The sequence below is a fragment of the Schistocerca gregaria genome, chromosome 4 (assembly GCF_023897955.1).
Source record: "Schistocerca gregaria isolate iqSchGreg1 chromosome 4, iqSchGreg1.2, whole genome shotgun sequence".
Classification (NCBI taxonomy): domain Eukaryota; kingdom Metazoa; phylum Arthropoda; class Insecta; order Orthoptera; family Acrididae; genus Schistocerca; species Schistocerca gregaria.
This window is the reverse complement of record NC_064923.1, coordinates 203,655,915-203,680,959: the sequence shown is the minus strand read 5'-3', so window position 1 is coordinate 203,680,959 and position 25,045 is coordinate 203,655,915. Positions and strand designations below refer to the sequence as shown.

Below are 25,045 nucleotides of genomic sequence, written 5' to 3'. Positions count from 1 at the left end.
ATGACAGCGGCGTAACATCAATACGATTTATGCCGTATAGCGTGATGCAGCAGAGCTGCGCTAGCTGCTCCACACGAACGTGTATCGTAGGATGAGTGCGGAAGGATTTTCCAAGTCACCTGATGAACCTAAAAAAAGAGCTTCGCGTAGACCAATCAAAGCTGTTTCTCAGTATAACTTTTGCTTTTTGTGTAAAAAAATAAAAATCGCTGTTTGGGGATCCATGTGTGGTCTCCACAATGTAGTATTTCGTATTCGATTTCAACCAAACAATTCAGTTAAAAAAAAAGAAATTTTTTGCATCTTATAGTCTGATATCCCAGATAGATAACGAATGTGTTTTCTTGTCACTATTGCCCAAGGTTACTGTGATACTGCGAAATTAAGTAAAATGCAATGCATGTTTTGAAAATATTTCAGTAAATAAATGTAGTCACTGACCAATTTACGTTTGGTTCATTTTAGGTCATACACTGTTACGTACCAAATGCAGGTAACATACTGAAACTGTTTTCAAAGCTGGAAGGAGAAAAAAGTATTGTGTTACTGATGAGACAAAATATTGTTTCGAATTCTTGTGTCATCAGATTACTGAATTATTCCAAGTGCTTGAGTGCAAAAGCCTTAGTATCTGTATGCACTCTGATGTTGTAATTTATGAATTCCTAAAGTACAGATTAATTATAACTTCGCAGTTGCACAACCACCAACCAAACACCACTGCCATCCAAGTCCTGTGCCACAGTTCTATGAACTTATTGTTTGAGTTTCTGTTGTGACAAAACTTACGCATTCCGCATTAGATACGAAGTCTGCAGGTTTAGTTTCTAACAGCAGTAAATAAATGTTGTTGAAGGCACGGGCATCACCGCCGGGAGAGAGGGGGGTGGATTTGTCTCCCCCCCCCCCCCAATAACTTTGAAAATTTAATGGTTTACAGAATTTAGTAAAGCCCCAGTATATCAAATCCACTTATATTATTCATATTACAAGTTTTAATGAGTTGTGTTGGTACGACTATGAGCATTGGAATACTGTAGGTAAGAACGAATCTGCTTGGTTTTACTGTACGTTTGTGGAAGGGGTGGCCAGGAGACAGACAGCTAACAATCGAACGCTATATAACCGTCAATTACAGTCCGGGTTTGGTTCAAAATGGTTCAAATGGCTCTGAGCACTATGGGACTTAACTTCTGAGGTCATCAGTCCCCTAAAACTTAGAACTACTTAAATCTAACCAACCTAACGACATCACACACATCCATGCCGGAGGCAGGATTCGAACCTGCTACCGTAGCGGTCGCGCGGTTCCAGACTGTAGCGCCTAGAATCGCTCGGCCCGGTTTTGGTATAATAAGTTGTAGTTAAAGCATTGGTCAAGAAAAATTGCTGTGAAGGGAGTTCAAGGCAATTAGTTCATATTCTCTTTTTTTAAAAAGGCAAAGAAATGATGGTAAATACATATTTATTACAAACTGTGCTTCAGTTTGCTCAATTTTACCACTACTTAGTTTTCAGGAATTTATCAACTGTACTTAAAACTCATCTAAATAAAGCATATAGCCTATTAAATTCTATAAATAATATTTTTCCTTGATTCTCCCCTTGAAAAAAACGTTTACGGTAAACTACCAATTTATACATCACTGTTTCGCCTGTATTAGCCAATAAGAGAAAACTACGCAGCGTGGATATTTGCAAGGTATTCTTGTAAAGTAATAGGCTTCCAGCGATCTCCGTGTTTGCAAAAGCGTAAGTATGTACTTCAAACAACGAAATACACTTTGTGATAAAAAGTAACCGGACACCCCCTAAAACATACGTTTTTCATATTAGGTGCATTGTGCTGCTACCTACTACCAGGTACGCCATATCAGCGACTTCAGTAGTCATTAGACGTCGTGAGAGAGCAGAATGGGGCGTTTGCGGAACTCACGGACTTCGAACGTGGTCAGGTGACTGGGTGTCACTTGTGTCATACGTCTGTAGACGAGATTTCCACACTCCTAAACATCTCTAGGTCCACTGTTTCCAATGTGATAGTGAAGTGGAAACGTGAAGGGACACGAACAGCACTAAAGCGTACAGGCCGACCTCGTCTGTTGACTGAAAGAGAAAGCCGCCAGTTGAAGATGGTCGTAATGTATAATAGGCAGACATCTCTACATACCATCACACAGAAGTTCCAAACTGCGTCAGGATCCACTGCAATTACTATGATAGTTAGTGAGAAAACTTGGATTTCATGGTGTAGCAGTTGCTCATAAGCCACACTTCACGCCAGTAAATGACAGACGACGCCTCGCTTGGTGCAAGGAGCGTAAACATTGGACGATTGGACAGTGGAAAAACGTTGTGTGGAGTGACGAATTACGGTACACATTGTGGCAGGGTGTGGGTACGGCGATTCCCGGTGAACGTCATCTACTAGCGTGTAAAATTCGGAGGCGGTGGTGTTACGGTGTAGTCGTGTTTTTCATGGAAGGGGCTTACACCCCTTGTTGCATTGCGTGGCACTATTACAGCACATGTCTACATTGATGTTTTAAGCACCTTATTGCTTCCCACTATTGAATAGTAATTCGGGGATGGCGATTCCATATTTCAACACGATCGACCACCTGTTCATAATGCACGGCCTATGGCGGAGCGGTTACACGACAATAAAATCCCTGTAATGGACTGGCCTGCACAGAGCCTGACGTGAATTCTATAGAACACCTGTGGGATGTTTCGGAACGCCGACTTCGTGCCAGGCCTCACCGACCGACATCGATACCTCTCCTCAGTGCAACACTTCGTGAAGAATGGGCTGCCATTCCCCAAGAAACCTTCCAGCACCTGATTGGACGTATGCCTGCGAGAGTGGAAGCTGTCATCAAGGCTAAGGGTGGGCCAAAGCCACATTGGATTCCTGCATTACCGATGGACGGTGCGAAGAACTATGATTTTCAGCCAGGTGTCTTGATATTTTCGATCACGTAGTGTACATACTGTTTCCTGGTGGATTATTTTCACTATCTTAAACTGTGCTTAATAAAGCAATACTTTAGTTAAATATGTAGGGGCCTTCGTCTCTTACTGCTTCAGCCAACCGACTGAGCCGAAAGTTTGAGTGAACGAAGCTTTTATTCAGTTTGAAAGACGATTCAGTTTGAAACAGTTTCCGCTGTTGTTTAGGACATAATACATAGCAATTATGCATACTCTGTCAATAAATTAAAATTTAGTATTATATAACTTTTTTATACTCGTAAATAAAAACCTACGTTTTAATCCAGGCTTAAATTAGCACTCTTTAGGAAGAACACTGAAGAGCCAAAGAAACTGGTACAACTGCCTAATGTCGTGTAGGGCTCCCGTCAGCACGTAGAAGTGACGAAAGACGACTTGTCATGGATTCGACTAATGTCTGAATTTAGTGCTCGAGGGAACTGACACCATGTTCCTGCCGGGCTGTCGATTAATCCGTACGAGTAGGAGGGGGGGGGGGGGGGAGATCTCTTCCGAACAGCACCTTGCAGGGTATCCCAGGTATGCCCAATAATGTTCATGTCTGGGGCGTTTGGTGGCCAACGGAAGTGTTTAAAGTCAGAAGTGTGTTCCTGGAGCCATTCTGTAGCATTTCTGGACGAGGGTGTCGCATTGTCTTGCTGGCATTGCCCAAGTCCGTCGGAATGCACAATGGACATGAATGTATGGTGGTGATCAGACAGAATGCTTACGTGTGTATCAGTTATCAGAGTCGTATCTAGACTTATCAGGAGTCCCATGTCACTCCAACTACACAGACCCATCACCATTACAGAGCCTCCACCAGCTTGAACAGTTCCCTGCTCACATGCAGGATCCGTGGATTCATGAGGTTGTTTCCATACCCGTACACGCCCATCCGCTCGATACAATTTGAAACGAGACTCGTCCGACCAGGCAACATGTTTCCAGTCATCAACAGCCCAATGTCGGTGTTGACGGGCACAGGCGAGGCGTAAGCTTTGTGTCGTACAGTCATTAAGGGTGCACGGTTGTGGCTTCGACTCCGAAAGCCCATCTCGATGATGTTTCGTTGAGTGGTTCGCACGTTAACACTTGTTGATGGCCCAGCATTGAAATCTGCAGCAATTTGGGGAAGGGTTGTACTTCTCTCACGTTGAACAATTCTCTTCAGTCGTCGTTGGTCCCGTTCTTGCAGGATCTCTTTCCGGCCGCAGCGAAGTCGGAGATTTTATGTTTTACCGGATTACTGGTATTCACGGTACACTCGCGAAATATTGGAGCGAGAAAATCCCCACTTTATCGCTACGTCGGAGATGATGTGTCCCATCGTTAGTGTGCGGACTATAACACCACGTTCACACTCACTTAAATCTGTCATTGTAGCGGCAGTAACCGATCTAACAACGGCCCCAAAATCATCTTGAATTCATTGTCCCAGGAAGGGGGAACTTTATTGACACATTCCTGGGGTCAGATACATCACATGATCACACTGACAGAACCACAGGCACATAGACACAGGCAACAGAGCATGCACAATGTCGGCACTAGTACAGTGTATATCCACCTTTCGCAGCAATGCAGGCTGCTATTCTCCCATGGAGATGATCGTAGAGATGCTGTATGTAGTCCTGTGGAACGGCTTGCCATGCCATTTCCACCTGGCGCCTCAGTTGGACCAGCGTTCGTGCTGGACGTGCAGACCGCGTGAGACGACGCTTCATCCTGTCCCAAACATGCTCAATGGGGGACAGATCCGGAGATCTTGCTGGTCAGGGTAGTTGACTTACACCTTCTAGAGCACGTTGGGTGGCACGGGATACATGCGGACGTGCATTGTCCTGTTGGAACAGCAAGTTCCCTTGCCGGTCTAGGAACGGTAGAACGATGTCTTCGATGACGGTTTGGATGTACCGTGCACTATTTCAGTGTCCCCTCGACGATCACCAGAGGTGTACGGCCACCGTAGGAGATCGCTCCCCACACCATGATGCCGGGTGTTGGCCCTGTGTGCCTTGGTCGTATGCAGTCCTGATTGTGGCGCTCACCTGCATGGCGCCTAACACGCATACGACCATCATTGGCACCAAAGCAGAAGCGACTCTCATTGCTGAAGTTGACACGTCTCCATTCGTCCCTCCATTCACGCCTGTCGCGACACCACTGGAGGCGGGCTGCACGATGTTGGGGCGTGAGCGGAAGACGGCCTAACGGTGTGCGGGACCGTAGCCCAGCTTCATGGAGACGGTTGCGAATGGTCCTCGCCGATACCCCAGGAGCAACAGTGTCCCTAATTTGCTGGGAAATGGCGGTGCGGTCCCCTACGGCACTGCGTAGGATCCTACAGTCTAGGCGTGCATCCGTGCGTCGCTGCGGTCCGGTCCCAGGTCGACGGGCACGTGCACCTTCCGCCGACCACTGGCGACAACATCGATGTACTGTGGAGACCTCACGCCCCACGTGTTGAGCAATTCGGCGGTACGTCCACCCGGCCTCCCGCATGCCCACTATACGCCCTCGCTCAAAGTCCATCAACTGCACATACGGTTCACGTCCACGCTGTCGCGGCATGCTACCAGTGTTAAAGACTGCGATGGAGCTCCGTATGCCACGGCAAACTGGCTGACACTGACGGCGGCGGTGCACAAACGCTGCGCAGCTAGCGCCATTCGACGGACAACACCGCGGTTCCTGGTGTGTCCGCTGTGCCGTGCGTGTGATCATTGCTTGTACAGCCCTCTCGCAGTGTCCGGAGCAAGTATGGTGGGTCTGACACACCGGTGTCAATGAGTTCTTTTTTCCATTTCCAGGAGTGTATCTCTGTATTTGAATACGCATGCCTGTACCATTTTCTTTGGCGCTTCAATGTATTTGATCGGAGGCATGCAGAGTGTTCCAAAAAGTGGTTTTAGATCCTAATTTTTTACAAGGGGATCTCCTGTGTAGACCCCCTTGTAATCTATACCCTATCTATTGAGCCTCCCCGTAATAACTGATTTTTGCTGAGGCCGGTAAACGTGATGCTTTTCAGACCGGGCGACGTACCTGGGACAGGTGTCGACGGCGGCGTCGTGGTCGGCTGAGGAAGCAACCAGTGTCAACGCGTCGGCGGTGAACGGGACTGCTGGCAATGCGACGGCGACGGCAGGCAGCGCGTGCAGGGCGCGCAAGCTGCCGCTGCCCGTTCTGCAGCAGCGTGACTGCTTCCTCAGCAACGTGAGCGCGCGACTCGTCACCGAAGACAAGGGCTGCGCCGGCACCCCGGGCACCGCCGCGCTACTCTGCCCGGTAAGCCACTGCCGCAGTAGCCACTGTTCTCGTTCCTTCCCTCTACACATCTCCATTACACTTACATCTATTTCACAGAATAAACGAAATGCAGTACCTCTAATCATACAACGTATTCTTATTGGTTTGAAGACACTTACCATAATGGAGTTTTCAGCTTGCAGCCATCTTCAAAGTGAGTCGCTGGCGGAATTCAAACCATTTCATACAGGGACGTTCAATAAATAATGCAACACATTTCTTTCTCGGCCAATTTCGGTTGAAAATGTGCATAATTTGTTATGGAACAGCATGGAATGTTACCGCTTCAAGAAGTCCGACAGGTGCAGCACTATAAGTCTCCTTGAACATGGCGTCTGCAATGGAGGTGCGTTCCGAGCACAGTCATTGAGTTTCTTTCGCGGAAAACCAGGGCATCGCAGATATTCAGAGGCGCTTGCACAGTGGCTATGGAGACCAGGCAGTGAACAAAAACACCGTGAGTGTTTGGGCGTGGCGTCTGTCATCATCGGACCAAGGTCACGCGCAAACATGTCCGAAGTCCCACGTGTCGGCCGGCCGCACACAGCTGTCACTCCTAGTATGTTGGAACGTGCGGACACTCTCGTTCAAGGTGGTCACAAACACTTCCCTGCATAACTGGACGTCTGTGTTGGTAGTCCTGACACACCCGTCCACCAGTTGGTGTACTCAAAGATGTGTGCCAGCTGGATTCGTTGCCGCCTAAGAGAAGACTGTAACGAGTAATATAGGATCATCTACATGGGACTGTTTGAGCGCTACGAGGCGATGAAACGTGGTTTATTACTTCAAACCGGAAACAAACCGACAGGCCATAGAGTGAGGCCAAACTACCTACCCTCCGAAGAACATGTCCGCAGCCTCAGCGAGTAAGGTCATGGCGACAGGTCTTCTGGGACTCTGAAGGGGTTGATGATGATGATGATGATGATGATGATGATGATGATGATGATGAGGTCCCACACTCCAAGGATCGTAGGGGAGGATGCGGGAGACCCACACCGCTGACTAAGCAAGGTAGTATCGGAGGTGGTTTGCCATTGCCTTCCTCCGACCGTAATGAGGATGATGATGTAGACTACACAGAAAAGGGTCATCTCGAGGCAGGGAAAATCCCTGACCCCGCCGGGATCGAACCTGGGACCCCGTTCGCGGGAAGCGAGAACGGTACCGCAAAACCACGGGCTGCGGATCTGAAGGGGTTATTCTGTTCGATATCGTTCTTAATGCTGCAACGATCAACTTTGAAGTGTATTGTCCTACTCTTAGTAAACTGAAGAAACGACTTCTGTGTGTTCGTCATCACAAAAATGGAAGCAAACTTCTTCTTCGTGATAATGTAAGGCCTCACACGAGTCTGCGCACCCGAGAGGAGGTCACAAAATCTCACTGGACTGTTCTTCCTCATTCACTGTACAGCACGGATCTCGCACCTTCAGACTTTCGTCTGTTTGCCCCAATGAAGGATGCACTCCGAGAGTAGTACGATGCGGGCATACAGGTCCTCCCAGTAAAGTGGAGTACGGTCGTCGCATTGGATGGAGATCCTGTTGAATAATAGAGTGTTGTACCAAAAGTACATATCGTACTGGAATCCTTGGGGTTTAAAAATAAAAATGTGTTGCATTAGTCACTGAACATCCCTCGTACAAAACTGTGGCCAAATGCGAGCGTCAGAGACAAAACTGTTGGCAGTAAGAGGGTCAGCAACCCAAAGGAGTGCAGCGTCAGCAGATCCACAGCTCTTATGAATTAAGTGGTTAATTACACACATCAAAATAGTTTTCCATCACCCCGGTTCCCAGAAGATAGACGTTGACTGTCGATGTTGTCTCACGGACAGTCCCTTTGACTGTTCAAAGATGTACTTAACCCGCACAAAGATGTAAACAACCATGCATAAGCAGCGCCTATTAGACGGAGGCGGTCCGACAGCCGATCAGTTCTAGTCATTCCACCGGAAGGAGGTACACGGCCCGTGTTGTCTGTAGTTCAACCATGCCTAGACGGTCAATATCTCGGTTCGATTGCGTCCGCATTGCTACTTTGTGCCAGGAAGGGCTCTTAACAAGGAAAGTGTCCAGGCGTCTCGGAGTGAACCATAAAGAGAACCATAACTATGTTGTTCGGACATGGAGGAGCTACAGAGAGACAGGAATTGTCGATGGCATGCCTCGCTCAGGCCCCCCGAGGGCTACTCCTACTGCAGTGGAGACATATTTGGAGGCAGCCCGGTCAGGCTGAACGCCTTAGACACACTGCCGAGCGAGTGCAGCAAGGTGAAGGTTTCCTGTTGTTTCGTGGTGGCATTATGTGGGGCCGACGTACGCTGCTGGTGGTTATGGAAGGCGCCGTAACGGCTGAACGATACCCGAATACCATCCTCCGACCGATAGTGCAACCATAACGGCAGCATATTGGCGGGGCATTCGTCTACATGGACAACAGTTCAGGCCCCAACGTGCACATCTTGTGAATGACTCCCTTCAGGATAACGACATCTCTCGACTACAGTGGCCAGCATGTTCTCCAGACATGAACCCTATCGCACATACCTGGGGTAGACTGAGAAGGGCTGTTTATGGACGACGTGACCAACCACTATGAGGGAGTGGGACAATCTGGATCAACAGTGCCTTGATGAACTTGTGGATGGTATGCCACGACGAATACAGGCATGCATCAATGCAACAGGACATGTTACTGGGTATTAGAGGTACCGGTGTGTACAACAATCTGGACCACCAGCTCTGAAAATCTCGCTGTATGGTGGTACACCATACAATGTGTTGTTTTCATGAGCAATAGAAAGGGCGGAAATGATGTTTTCGTTTATCTCTATTCCAATTTTCTGCACAGGTTCCGGATCTCTCGGAACCGAGGTGATGCAAAACTTTTTTTCACGTTCGTATTATGGATGTCATGTACTGGAATGGCAGGCAGTGAAAATTCAGAACAGTATTTCCTCCAAGAACCGAGAGGTGAATGAAGAGTTTCCGTGGTTTATCGAGCTAGGCACTCGTCTCTGTTTACCATGCTATCCGCTAATTGTATTTCATCAACTTTCTTGCCCATTGAGTCTCAACAAAATAACGCCGTGGCCAGTACCCGGACTATTATGTATTCCATGAAATGGGCGGTGAAAGTACTGCAGATTTGTCGGGCTGTAGAAGACACGTATATCGCTGATGTCCGATGCGTCTAGTTTGTCCCGCGTACCGTATGCGATACGGACAAAGAATTTCACTCATAGTCTCCTTTCGTAAAACAAATTCTAGTACTGCGTATTGCAGTTGGTACTATTGCTCCTATGAATAAAACTGCTACATTTCTCGTTTTGTACATTCAGTATGGTGCGTCTAAACCAGTGTTCGTCAAACTACGGCCCGCTGTCCGCATGCAGCCCGAATCAAGGATTCGTGCGCCCCGCGTTTCTCGGATGTTTTTTTCTAAACAATAATATGCATCTAACAATTAACTGCCGAAGCAAAACGGAAGTCAAATAACACGGAGAACTTTTGAATGTGGATAAATTTTTAGACAACATAGTTACCAACGTTGCACAGGCAGGATGACAAGTCCAGTGAGCGACCAAATGTTGTAAATTGTCCTGAAGATGACCCCATCACGGGTTGAAACCGGTTGGCAGCAAAATAAATAATGCGATTGGGACTGTCATTTTGAATAATTGATTTTAAGAGTGTAGTTTCCCTGTTTAGTAACAAACACAAATACTTACAGAGGCAATGACATTCTAAGACGAACTTAATTACAAGCCTAAATGACGTAGGTGAATTCGGCTGTGAGCTAAGTGAACTTGGACGCATACCTCACGGCAGAGGGGTACTTAGCGCAGCCGCTGCAGAGAAGAGGATGTGAAAGGGAGGAATGTTTCTTTGTTTGCCTTCCATTAGGCTCTGCTGACACAGCCGTGTGCGACTCATATCTCTCAGTCTCTATAGTATAAATTTTGCAACGAAGATGACATGGACTCGTGAATAAGCGTTACAGAGACAGCCATCTTCAAATGCTGTACGTATTTGTAGAAAGGAATATTATAATTAAATTAAGACTTTTGTAATACGAAGCAGTGAGTAGAAGAAAATGACATGCAAAACATTTAGTAAACATTTGTGATCGTGACTCTTAATCGAAATTCATTTAAATACCAACACATTTACTGTTACTAATCAATCAATCATCCGCTCCCAAAAACAACACAGCAACACCTCCTCAGGCAACGACAGTCACAACTTTGGGGTCGCTGAGGCTGGTAGTGATCTGGAACAGGGAGGGAGAGAGGAGTAGGCAGGAAGTAATCCGAATGGTGCCGACTTTTAACGGCCAGTACATCGGGGTCGGCGGCCAACTTATCGTGACTTTACTATATCTAGTCTATTGGGGGCTCAAAACACACTACTTTGTCTGAAGTAGTAAAGAGTAGAGTAATCACCCACAAATGATGTTTATTGCGTATCCATATTTCGGTCACAGTGTGACCATCTTCGGTGTAGTAAATGTAGCTTATAACTTGAAAACCACTTATAGTGTATGCACATAGTCCTATTTGCGACTGACTGCTGTACCCTTTACTACTTAAAGTACTGTCACTGGGCACAAGTGCTTCCCTTAGAATCAAACCGGATAATACTAATTTATGTAGGTTACCAGTTAATATCAAGATCGATACATAAGCGTCTCATAGTGTCGCCCCACAATGTCAGTATTGGCCCTTCAGGTTAAAAGTTTGACGACCACTGATCTAAACAATGGAAGATCGTTACCACTACCGGATCTGCCCTCAGATGCCCCGTCACCAATCATTATCTGCTCGGTTCCTATGGCGTAGTGGTCAACAGCCATTACAGCCATTATCTGCTCGGTTCTTTGTGCGAAGAGCAGTGCGGCATCAGTTTTTCTAGGGTGACAATCGAGTCACAGTAATTTCTTAGCGTCCACATTCCCGTAATCACTTGCACCAATGCGAAGAACAGTCCTGAAAGTCGTTCCATTTAGTAGTCACCAAACTCAGTTGCCTTCTTTCCGTCTGTACGGAACGTAATCATGCTGGGATGGCAACACGCTGACTTATTGGTCAGTGCCTCGTGAAATCCTTCTTACCTTTCCTGGATACTGCACTTGCAGTAAACGCCAAAGATCCTGCAGGCCGACTCGTTCTTCAGCGCTGCTTTCGCATCCAGCCTCCTTAACGCCTGACGACGATTACTCGCTGCACCTTCGTGCAGCGCACGGTCCTAGTTTGCGAAAAGCACTTGATTTAGTTGCTTTCACGGGTTCATTCACGTGAAGGCATACACTGGCAAGTATCTGAGTTTGCTGAATAGTGATTTTTAATTCGTTTACTTGTTTCCGAGCCGGCCGGAGTGGTCGAGCAGTTCTAGGCGCTACAGTCTGGATCCGCCCGACCGCTACGGTCGCAGGTTCCAATCCTGCCTCGGGTATGCATGTGTGTGATGTCCTTAGGTTAGTTAGGTTTAAGTAGTTCTAAGTTCTAGGGGACTGATGACCTCAGAAGTTAAGTCCCATAGTGCTCAGAGCCATTTGAATTTGGTGTAAAAGTTTCTTCTTGAATACCTAAAAGCTGCGTTGCCAACTGCCAATCAGCTGCGTATGGCCGACGTGAGCTGGCGCAGTGATGGAGTGGCAGTCCACTGCTCACCAGTTCCACAGGTCGCCGGTGCGGAACAAAGGTTAGTGTTGTTTAACGTCCGGTCGACAACGAGGTCATTAGAGACGGAGCGCAAGCTCGGGTTAGGGAAGGATGGGGAAGGAAATCGGCCGTGCCCTTTCAAAGGAACCATCCCGGCATTTGTCTGAAACGATTTAGGGAAATCACGGAAAACCTAAATCAGGATGGCTGGAGACGGGATTGAACCGTCGTTCTCCCGAATGTGCGGAACAAAGATGACCCCGTTCTGACACCGAGCTGTCGTCTGAAGGCGTCTCTAGGGTCGTCCACTGATTTAGAACTTTTTTCTAAGAAATAAAGGTTTATTCATTAGTTATCGCAAACAATCCGAGAAAACAGGACTTCCGTCTCTTATATGCGCAGCCTTCTGTCCTCCATTGAGATCTAGCCAGGCACAGGCATCTGTCATTTAGATGCGTAAAATACCTTCGCGGGTAAGTAGTCTATACTACCTCTATTGATAGTCTACATGTGAAGCATTAGCATCAGCTACGAACAGCGGGATAGCAGTGTTTATCAACAGCAGGTGTCGCTTAGGCGCACTTATTATTCCTTGTAACACAGTTACTTTTTTCTGCAGAATCTACTCTGCGTATAGCACTCATATGAAACGACTATTCGCTGGTAACACGTTGCTTCTTTTGAGTTACAGATAAATGTACATACTGATGTTTCAGCTTGTTAGACTACGATTTTTTGAAATGAAATACTCATATACGCTGACACGGCAGAGTTACTTCAATGTCTATATACGTCAGAGAAGCTACAGGCATTTCTGGCTGTCCAGCACACACATTTGATTATATTCTACGAAGTTTTTGCATTGAACATAACTCTTACTTTGTTACAGTCGAATTAGAATGTTTGTAAGTCTTCAATAGCGCTTTGTATTGACAATATTGTCTTTCGTGGCAATCTAAACGAAGAGAGAAAGATAATCATACACGGTTCTAATAATTAATACGAGATGATACTCACGTGATGAAATATGTCCGGACTCTTCAAGACCTGCCAAAGGAGAAACTGAATCCTAAACGGTTAGATCATTCCAAAATCCCAGAAAAATGTATTTTTCGTAATTTATGTTTCAGATTTTCGCCTCAAAGCTAGAGAAAGATTTTCAGTTGCTTGCAGCGCATTCAAGCGCACGAAAGAAATTATATCTAAGTCTCTGCATATGAGATACGAAGAGGAGAAAACACCTTTGTAACAATTAATTGTAAACAATAACAACTCGGGACGAAACTGGTATATCCTAGTACTTTATTATACCAGTTAACTTATTCTTCATTATCTGTGTGACACAATAAGAATTGATTTAATACGGATGTTGAATCTTTAGTTAGTTAGTGGCCCCGTGGCGGTAGGATTTAGTGACGATAGCTTTGCTTTCATAAATTATTATTCTCTTTACAAATTGTGTTCCATCAGTAGTCTAGAACTGTTTAAACAGAGACTTACTTCCTCCCAGTAGCTATTAAGCCTAATGCTCTATGTTGCTGTTACTTTACAGGGAGACGCTGGGGGGCCGCTTCTGTTCCGCACCTTGCAAGGAGTCTACCAACAGATTGGTAAGTCTACTGCGGCACAACATTCCTACACGGCTGCGGAAATAAGATTACGGAATCGATACTTATTTTGGCGAGGCATATTTAGGCGAAATGGAAACAGTGCAGCTAGTAGGATGTTTCCGTCTGTCACTGGTTAGCGTGTAACCCCCGTGACACAGTACTCGTTAAAGCCTGTGCTATGGTAAGTGAGCGGGATTCACCTTATCAGAAAGGATTTTCACATAGATATCGACCGTGTGTACCTGAATGATGGCAAATCGGACTTACATCCACTCTGTGATAACAATAATCCGTCAAGTAAGTTAGAAATGCAATTACACGCCAGGATGGATCAACCCAGAAGATACTACCAACGTGACAGTAATACGGTAGCCAGCCTAATTAGGCATTAACTGAGTTTCTTCCCTGTACATGTTGGTATATATTCATGCGAAACAACAAGTTGCAACACTGCATAATATAGTAGAATTTTAGAACCAGAAAATCTAATGAACTGATAGTTTCACGTTCAGTACTGATATGGAAAATCAGGAACACATAACACCCACACTATAATGTTTACTACAAAACTTTATGCTGTCTGTTAATCTGATTAAAATCGACCATAATCTACCCTAGAAATTGTACTTTCATGCCACACACAAAATGTCAATTTTATTAAAGATAAAACACTGATAAATGTTGACTTTTATATTGACTTTAACTTTTGCTGGTCAAACCAATTTTTAACACTTCAGAATTCAAATGAATGAGGGGGGGGGGGGGGGTGGCTGAAACTGTTATGATTACTGAATTTATTATTTATTCAATATTTCCAGTATGTAAGTTACTCCTCTTTTCATCTTATTTACTGGTCATTTAAATGCCTTTAAATGTGTCTCGAAATAATAAACTTCTTTACTGTATCAATACTAAAGTTATCTTTCGACTTCGTCAGACCTTCGCTATTCATTTACTGATTCATTAACAAGACATTTCTTTAAACACCATCCTAATATAGCTAGATCTGCAAATAATTATTATTAACACACTTTTTAATTTTCATTTCGGGACACTCGGATTGCACAACGTTTGGAAAGGACCCTGTCTAGGTTAGTTGTGAGGATAATTGAATGATGGAAAAGTTCTGGTAAAATTTAGGTTATTAATGCACCAAACGAACACAGTTCACTCTCTGATCCATACGAATACAGTACTAGAAATTTCAACCTGTTAGTATCGATGCGGCGGTTGGCGGGCGGCGAGATGGCGAGGCACAGAACACACATACAACCACAGCTATGGCTCTTGATGTATCGGCACTTTAATTCTTCTTAGCGTAGCAATACTTTTCCATTTAGTGTCTACGGAATTTTGCAATGCTGTGTGGGCGTTGGAACGGCATACCCAAGGCTCAGTGAAACTGTCTTCCAGGACAGCCTCCTCGCTCCAGAAGGTGTCGCTCAAACGAATGCCAGACTCCAACTACTGCTGCTGAGCCCGTTGTGCCGTGCAGTGCCCGCGTGCATTTTCCCGCGCTCGCCTGCCCTCCACCTTTTACCGCTCCCTGACAGACCGGGTATTCACCCGAGGTTTTGCATTCTACATATCCTAACACATTGCCTACGTATGGACTAGACGCACAGTTGCAATTTTAAACATCTTACAACAGTTTCAACATTTGTTACATTTCAATTCTATTACACTATTACTTGACATTTGACATAAACATTAATATTCACATTGAAATTTATTAACAGTTTTCGTAACATAATGGCATGAAACAAAAAGAAATGAAATCAAAGCATCAATTACACAAGTTTATCGTTAAATCAGAAAAAAGAAGTACTTATATGTACAATAGTACAGCGTCGTTGTTGTTACAAGCGAACGAGAACGAAACACTCTTCTCGTGACTCCTAACGTTTATTTTATCCACATGAAAGGTCACTTGCATACCACGTAACGCAAAATACGTCTAGTCCAGAAATTTGACACACAAGAAAGAGACTGGTTGAGCGTTCCTTATCGTCTATGTGTATTGAATTTTGATTGAAAGCATTCCTCCGAAAAGATTATGCTGAAGCAGTACCTATTTCCTGGGATTACAAAGTTGTTTTCAAAACGAATATTTCACTTTGCACTCTTTCTTTCAGAAGCTTTGGTCCAAGGACGAATGGAGAAGAGTTAGTGTGAAGCTTTGAAAGTAATGCGAGAATTAAAGTGGTGAGGGCGTTTAGTGAGTCGTGCCTAAATAGTCTAACCTACAGAAGCTTTGACACCGAAAGACAAATGTGTGGTTTGAGTCCCGACCCGGTAAACGAGCTTGATCTGTTAGGAAATTTGAGACTTTTCTTCACTCAATAGAAAGCGAAAGATAAGGCGTCTTTCTAATTTTGAAAAACTAAGAGCGCTATTTGCAATGGCTATTCACGATATACGCTTGCAATGGCAAACACTACACAAATGAGTAGTGTCTCGACTATTGTGTCTCTCGCAAATGCAAGACGTCTCTAGTCGATAGATAACACTTATTACAAATGAAAATGTGTTCAAAACATTATTGCGTTGTAGACGCAAGAATTTAAAAGGAAACAAGTTTGTCAAAACCCATTCACATTTCACACAGCTGTAAGTTAATAATACCATCAGTTTGATTCAGATTGCAGACCATCTTCATGTATACAAAAGTTAATATTTCAATCGTAAATCATTAGCGGCATCTAGAATATTGTGTTACACAAAAGTCTTCAGATGATTGACATTCCTCCGATAGACTTACCGTGTTATTAATCAAATGCGTCAATATCCAACTCTGTAATTTTGTGTACCACTTAATTGTCTGTAGTCTGACTGAAACTGGCTGTATTAGTAAAGTTATTGAAGTACAACTGTGTGGAGTGTGACACCATAACTTCTGACCAATGTTTCAAAGCCGCAGATCATCGCAACTTTAAGATAATGTGAATAAACACGAAAGATAGGTAGTGTCGTTCAATGAGACATGAGACGACGATACACATTTTGTAAAGTGTGTAGTGGGCACACATTTCACGTCTCCGTGATAACCGACATCCGGAGATCGCTACCAGGATTTATTATAGTTTCTGTTCATGATTGTCGGGCTGCTTTTAACTAAAACATGCTATCCAAACTTACTGATATCGGAGCTGTTGTAAAGTTTTCGGCATTGTGACACCGACAGTTATCCTGCTGGAAGATGCCATCTCCATTATGGAACACATCAAGCGTGAAGGGATGCAGGTGGTCAGCAATAATCGTAACATACTCCACAGCCGTCATGGAACCTTTGATTACTTCCACAAGTCTCATGGAAGCCTAGGTGAAAAACAGCAAAATTCCCCCTCTCGCCCTGCGTCCGTGACGTAGTGCATGTTACAGGCAGCAGACGCGTGGATGATGCCGTATCCAGATACGAACCATCGACATACTGTAATAAAAAACACGATTCATCCGACCAGCTGACTTGATTCGATTGACCAAGGTCCTATCTCGACGATCCTGTGCTTACTGCAATCTTAATTGATAATATCACTGAGTGAACGCGGGAACATGTCGGGGTCGTGCTCTGCAATATGCGTTGAACGGTGTGCTCCGAAACATGTGACCGCAGCAGGATCGTGTTCTGTCATCAGATCCACCACAAGTCAACTGATTATACTGCTTTACAGAGCTCCACTTTCTGTAAGGAGTCGATCGCGTCCCGTACCTTGTCGCCTAGTAGCAGTTTCATTTTCGTTCAACCATACCACGACAGTAGCACGTGAACAGTCGACAACATTCGCCGTTTCCGAGACGCCCGTTCGCAGGCACCAGTCGACAACAATCCATAATTTGTCAAAAATGCTTATGATAGTCGATTTCCCCGTGTACAGTCTGTATCGAATGATTCCCAGTGCATCTCTGCACTGTTCACACACTGTATTTACCGCGTCATGTCCCTGCTACGCACCAGGTGGCATTAAGTCTCGCAGTTGGCAGAGGTGATAATGTTCTGGCTCATCAGTATATACAGTGTATAATGTAAATTCAGTTACGCGGATCAATTACTCATTGATAACTTTTTCTCAGTTCTCACTAGTATATATAAATATGTTAGCTAAAGCAAATACGCTGTAAGTCGGCAAGGTTTTGCCACCATATATTTAACTTTCTTGTAGATTGATATTGATATTACATCACTGTTTATGATGCACAATCGGATTGTTAATCATTTCATCGGCTGACACGATGAGCGTGACATATTAACAGTTTCGGTAGTGTTGCATACATAGGAGTTACTTAGGGCTGGGCACTGACAGAAGGAGTGGGCCATTCATTCTTCAGAAGCCGCTATCAGCTATGGAGAGACTGGAAAGATACTTGCTGTGTTCTGCAGGGGTAAACAGAGAGAGAGCAGAGCGTGGCAGCAACGGTTTTGGATGCTGGGCCAGCAGAACCCGCGTAGTGCAGACAGAGTGGGTGAGGGTTTGCTCTCAGGTGGGATGGAAGAAATTTCAGAATAGCATGCATGGGGAAAGAACATCAGCGACGGAAGAAGGCCAGACTACATGCTTTTAGAGTGATGGAAAGTGTGGGAACACAAACGATAGTTACAAACTGACCTCCGGGAGCTCTTGCGGATGTTATTCGAACTATGCTTGTACGCTGCGAGCCGTGTGACATTTTACATTGTGCTTCTGGTATAAGCCGTCATGCCGAGAAAAACAAATTGGATGTAAGGGTGGACATGGCCGACAGAGATAGATGCATACTTGTGTTGATCCATTGTGCTTTCCAGAATAAGGAGACCACCCAGATGATGCCACATTCCCCAGACTATATTGCTCCTTCCTCCAGCCTGGATCCTTCCGAAGATTGTTGCAGGACGATATACCCAGAAGCCATCTGTCCGATCGAGCATAATATGTCATTTACCTGAAAAGCCAAATTGTCGCCCACTCCAACGAACCATACGCAACAACGTTCGCTGAACGGTCGTTGAGGAGACACTGTTTTTAGCCCCTTAGTTCGTTTGGCCGGTAAGATGCTCAACAGTTGCACGTCTGTCCGTACGTCTACATCTCCACAACCGTCATTCACCCCTGTCAACTAAGGCCCATGGCCAGTCATATGCAGCAAGGGAAATCAGACAACGTTGAGAGTAAAGACAATTCGACTGTCAAAATTTTATCAGTAAACTGTCGAAGTAATCGTAATAAATATCCCAAATTTACTGCCCTCCAGGAAAGATCTCGCTCTCAAATTATTCTCGGGACCGAGAGCTGGCTGAAACCCGAAGTGGAAAGCTCTATTTAGCGAGTCCAGAAACGTATATCATGAGGACAGATTAGGGAGTGGACAAATATGTTGCCTCTATTGAGATCGAATTTGAGTGTGACAGTGAAGTTACCTGATCGTGTATAACAGGTGTAGATGAAACCAAGTTGATTGTTGGATGTTTTTACCGTCCACCCGATTCCGCTGTGACAGTTCTAGTGCCATTCAAAGAAAGTCTGCAGTCAGTAGCGCGTAAACTCCCAGATCATGCATTACTGGTTGGTGGCGACTTTAACCCACCGAGCATAGACTGGGATGTGTGGCGTACAGACCGACATTCATGGGAAATACTTTTCCATCGCGGTTTCTGAAAACTGTCTTGAGCAGCTAGCTCGGCAGCCCACAAGCAGTGCAAATATGTTAGACCTTGTAGCTACAAATAGTCGGGACTTTATCGCCAGTGTCAGTATAGAAATGAGGATCAGGGATCATGAGTCACTATAGCAACTATGATAACGAAAGTTAATAAATCCGTCAAGGAGACTAGGAGAATGTTTCTGCTACAAAGAGCAGATAAGCAGTTCTTAGTATCTCACTTAGCTAGTGAATTGCCATCACTGTGTTCCAGTAAGATGGACATAGAGGAATTATAAAAAAGATTAAGCAGATTATAAGTAATAGTCTGAAGAGCTATGTGGCTAATAAGTGAATAAAGGAAGGAAAAGATCCACAATGGTTTAATAATGAAATTCGGAAGATGCTGAGAAAGCGGAGCCTGTTGCACTCTCCGCTCGAAAGACAACGCACGAACGACAACAAGTAAAGATTAACAGAGATCCATGCGTATGTAAAAAGATATATGCGCGAAGCATACAACAACTACCACCATCACATCTTAGCAAAAGATCTGGCAGAGGATCCGAGAAAATTCTGGTTCTATGTAAGATCGCTAAGCGGCTCTAGGGCTCCCATTTAGTCCCTTGTTGACCAGTTTGATATGTCAGTTGAAGATAGAGAAACTAAATCCGAAGTTTTAAATTCAACACTGGAGAATCGTAAAAACATATCGCCATTTGACAACCGGACAGTCTCCCGTATGGAAGACATAGTAAGAAGCATCCCTGGCGTAAAGAAACAACTGAATGATTTGAAAGGAAATAAATCACCAGGTCCAGATGTAATCCCAGTTCGATTTTACAAAGAGTGCATTTACGTGAATCTCTTGTCCAGCACAAAATACCAAGCGACAGAAAAAATGCGCAGGTGACTCCAGAATGTAAGGCTATAAGAAAGGATCCGCAAAATTACAGACCAACATCCTTAACTTCGTTTTTCTGCAGAATACTTGAACATATTCTCAGTTCGAATATAACAAACTTTCTCGAGATTGAGAAGCTTACGTCCACGAATAAACATGGTTTTAGGAAGCATCGCTCATGGGAAATACAGCTTGCCTTTATCTCACATGATATACTGCGAACTATGGATGAAGAGCAACAAGCAGATACCGTTCTTTCTAGATTTCCGTATGACGTTTGACACGGGGCTCGAGGCTGTTAACGAAGGTACGACCATATGGAATAAGTTTATAGATATGCGAGTGGCTCGAAGGCTTCTTAAGTAACAGAACCCAGTATGTTTTCCTCGAAGGCTGGTGTCATCAGAGACAAGGGTATCCTCAAGAGTGCACCAAGAAAGTATGATTGGACTGCTTTTGTTCTCTATATGTATAAACGTTTTTCGAACAGTGTGGGCACCAGTCTGTGGTTATTTGCTGATGATGCTGTGGTGTGCGGTACGGGATCGAAGTTGGGTGACTGTAGGAAGATAAGACGATTTAGACAAAATTTCTTAACGTGGAAAAATGTAAGATAATGCGGATGGGTAGAAAAAAAAACTTTTAACGTTCGGATACCGCAGTACTAGTGTGATACGTGTCACAGTCAACTCGTTTAAATATATAGACATAACATTGCAAAGCGATATGAAATGGTACGAAAGTGTGAGAACTGTGTTAGGGAAGGCAAATGGTCGAATTCGGTTTATAGGGAGAATTTTGGGAAAGAATGTTTCACACGTAAAGGAGACCGCATGTTGGACGCTGGTGCGACCTATTCTTGAGTACGGCTCGAGTGTCTGGGATCCGTACCAGGTCGGACTGAAGGAAGATATGGAAGCAATTCAGAGGCGGGCTGCTAGATTTGTTTCTGGTCGGTTCGAACAACACGTGTTACTGAAAGGACTCGGGAACTTGAATGGAAACCCCTGCAGGGGAGCCTACGTTCTTTATGAGAAACGCTAGTGAGAAAATTTAAATAAACTGGCATTTGAAGCTGATTGCCAAACTTTTCCGAGGCCGCCAACATATACTGCGCGTAGGATCACAAAGATAAGATACGAGAAATTATGGCTCATACAGAGGCTTGCGGAGTATCTGTGTAGATGTAGATGTAGGAGTAGATGAAACCGCGTACACACCTGGTATCAAAGTAGGGGAGTAAGAGTCGTGGGGCACGTTTCAGGGCTGTTCCGCGACATTTGCGATACTAAAGTCACAGGTCTCAGTTTTCCCATCGAAACGGGGAATGTGCGACAATGTTGTATGACTTACTGAAGTCTGTACGTTTTTCTAGTCAGTTTCCACTTCAGTAAACCGCCAATTCCCTATAGAACGGAGATCAGTCCGTAGACTACATCAAGGAGATGACAGAGGCAGTTGTAAGTCAAGATGAATTTGCAGTTTACGGAGAGCATATTGCGAATAAATTAAGAAACAGTGGAAGAATGCACATAAGAAATTTCATTAGCCCACTAATTGATAACCTTCTTCGGAAATGAGAAAAGGGATTTTGTGGAAGGATAGTGAATTCGGATGTGCAGAATACTACACGATCTCCAATCCATTCCTTCCAGCCAACATCCTATACCGCAAATACCAAAGTGTACGCGCTCGTCCAAAATTCAGAGACCACCCGTAACCAAAGCGTAGAATTACTGTTTGTCAAATTTAAGTAATAAACGTAAATGTAGGTGGTAAAGTTGTACTCATTAAAAAATAACTACTAAAATAAAATATAGCGTCAAAAATATTATTTATTACGTATACAAAGCATATCAGAGAAGTATTATTTTTTCATTGGTCTCTGGGATGTAACATGAGGTCGTTGTTTGTTAGACATATTTAAGTATTAAACATAAATGTAGATGATAAAGTTTTACTCACTACTAAAATAAAATGCAGCGTAAAAATTGTATGATTTCTTACCTATACAAAGCATATCAGGGAAGTAATTATTTTTTCGTAGGTCTCTGGGATGTAACATGAGGTCGTTGCTTTGAAATTCTAATTATACACATCACGCAAGTGAAAGATTCAGAACTGGCAAGAAACCGGAGTGTGACAGCTAGCCTGACCGAGGCTGGAATGGTTTCCCTAAATACAGTGGAAACTTTCGAAATATTTCCATAAACGCTCTGGAATTTGGTTTCGAAATCAGCAGGCCACATTCTTAAAACGTGCTTGAAACGCATACTATCTAGTGTTCAAGAAGATTCATAGTAACAGTAACGTATCGCGAAAATAGATTTCTCCCCAGTAAAGTTTACGTTTATTTGTCTTTCTTTTCTAATAATATTAAATTAAGCACAAATTAGGGGATGAGAGCAATTTCTTGGGACATTACGCTCTGCTAACTGCAGTGTAACTGACTCCGATGGTCTGGATGGGCGACTTTGTATGGCGACTATCACGATACGGTGTATCGCAAATGTCGGCATACAATGTCGAGCGACTTTGCTGCTAGGAGTGTACTTGCCGTACACGGCTCATCAGACTGTGTATTTGTTGTAGCTCAGCGCGTTCAGTAAGTAAAGTCTGTGTCAAATGTTGTTCCAGGTATCCTGGCATCGGCTAACGAGTGTGGTGAGAACATCTACGGGCCATCTTTGTATACCCGTGTGGCGCCGTATCTGCGGTGGATATTTGCCAACACGAGGGACGCATGTCTCTGCTCTGCTTAGTCCACTTAGCTGTGACATCGCGCAGAACTGGAAGGGTGCTACGGCTTCGATAGACATCTACAAAGTGTCTTTGACATTATGTTGAAGACAACACGTAGCAAGTGGCTCTAACGGTGCACACGGAGACACGGTTTTGCGTCTGATATCCGCAGACCGCACATGTTGCCAAAGATACTTAGGTTTGCATTGCGAATTTGTCTGTTGACCATACTGCGTTAAGGATAAATTTATAACTGAAAGACGAGTCGCCAGTGCAGTTCCGTATGCTTATGAGCGTGTCGTCGTTCAAAGTATTTAAACTCTGCTTTCTTTCAGGGACGTGCAACTGTAGCTGTTGTGGAGAGAGACTGGTTTGCAGAGTGTACAGGTAGTTCATTAAGGAACAGCGTTTTTATGCAATTTTTGTTCGATTAAGAAACTGAAGCAAGCTGCAACTGAAATATCATCATAGGCAATTCACAAGAAAAAACCAATTAAACCTGTTATGAAACCGTGTCACAAATCTGTATACTACGTCTTTCTTAAAATGTCCACAGCTAAAAATGTTAGTAAGAACCATATATGACTAGAAAATTAACGAAGAACGCGAAATACACACTGAGCCTGGAAACTATTGCTTGAAATTTGAGCCAATGTTTGGTGCACAATAATGAACACCAAGTGTTTTTAATGTAATTAGCAAAGGTGAGCACCAGTTTGGTTTCGTTCACAAGGACAGCTCACTAACTCGTCGTATGGAAACCCGAAAATTAAAAACGATCTGTCGTGTAGCAAAAACAAACAAGAATTGTAGCCATTTCACAAAGTGGTTCCTAATAAAGAACGAGTAGTGCACTAACGCTGTATATTACAAAGACTTCTTTTTTTCCCTAGTGTTTATCCTACTCATAGCGTATTCATCATTAGAATAAACCTGATGTCGATATTACATCGTTTATTCTTCCACGTTTGTTGGAATCTTGTTGGATTTCGTTTCACGTGGAGCAGAAGCCAAGCTGTCTCGAGTACAGTCAAGTATGGTAAAAAGGACACACTCTATGCTGTGATTATCGACTAATCGATAACTCGGGATTTTACCCCAGAGCTAAGTATTGAAGCCACTGATGGTATTATAGTCAGTCGTCTGGTAATCTCTAAACTTCCATATCCGAATCCGAGAAATACATTTCAGTACGGAAACTGTCATCTGCCATGTTGACAACGAGTCGATCAACAATAGAATCTCCGAAGGTAGCCAAGCGCCATATTTTTTCCTCTTTCGACGTAGCCTACTGTTCTGCATCCATCCAGCGTTCGGCAGTGATGTGTGACAAAGCTTGGTGCATTAGTTTCAGGACATCTGGCAGATAAAAGTCTTGATATTTCTCGCGACAATTCCCTTAACTTGGCTCCAGATCAGCTCTGTTGTGTTCGTATTGCAACGGTAAGGTGACAAGTGTAAAAATGTTGCATTTGTATGGTATGCTGCGGAAATTATTGTCTTTCATGTTTCTACGGCCACTTTGGAGTGTGTGGAACTGCATCTGAGGTATGACACAATTGACATGGTCTAAATAAAGAGTATTTGGTTTTTGATTTTTGTCGTAAAATTTTTTGTTTTCTTAATTTAATTGGCCTTTATTTATAATCTTTTATAAATTATAGATGATCAAGGATTTATATTTGCAATATAAACCTACATATTTGCGTAAAATATGTAATTACAAACAAAAAGCAGTGTATTTTTTCATAAAAAAGTGACAATTACATAAGTGTTAATTAGCAAAGGTTTGATGAATTTTACACTTAAATGATGTAGGTATTCCAAACTGAACGAAAAAAGGACGTAAGCGAGACTAGAACGATCGCTCCGTGGACTGTACGGGAATACCATTCTAAAACGCTACCGATTTTTTTCCCCAGTTGTGTATCCCGTTTTCACAGAACGCCTTAACAGTATTAAATGCAGTTCGGAAAACTTCAACGGCGATTATTTCTGTGGAAAACATTACGAATAACCTGTTTCTCGCCACTTTTTAACGGCGTTCCAAGCGTGTGTTTCACCACAGAGCAGGAAACAACGTCAGCCATTTTTATACTGCGTATCAACAGCATGATAATCAGAGCACGAGAGTACAGACTGCAACTGTACACGATTTTTTAAAATAAAAACTGCATAGTTAAAGCGGATTAAGAAAAA

General features: G+C 44.0%; 1 protein-coding gene across 1 annotated transcript in view; it reads left to right on the top strand.

The window, feature by feature from the left end:
* LOC126267981 (serine protease 48-like) overlaps positions 1-24,441 on the top strand; it is a 165,957-nt gene extending 141,516 nt beyond the window's left edge. Inside the window, exons 6-8 of the mRNA XM_049973327.1 lie at positions 6,029-6,285; positions 13,530-13,587; positions 22,742-24,441. Coding sequence (XP_049829284.1) covers positions 6,029-6,285; positions 13,530-13,587; positions 22,742-22,866 — 440 coding nt within the window. The 3' untranslated portion in view covers positions 22,867-24,441. The remainder of the gene's footprint in view (positions 1-6,028; positions 6,286-13,529; positions 13,588-22,741) is intronic.
* Positions 24,442-25,045: the final 604 nt, after the last annotated feature.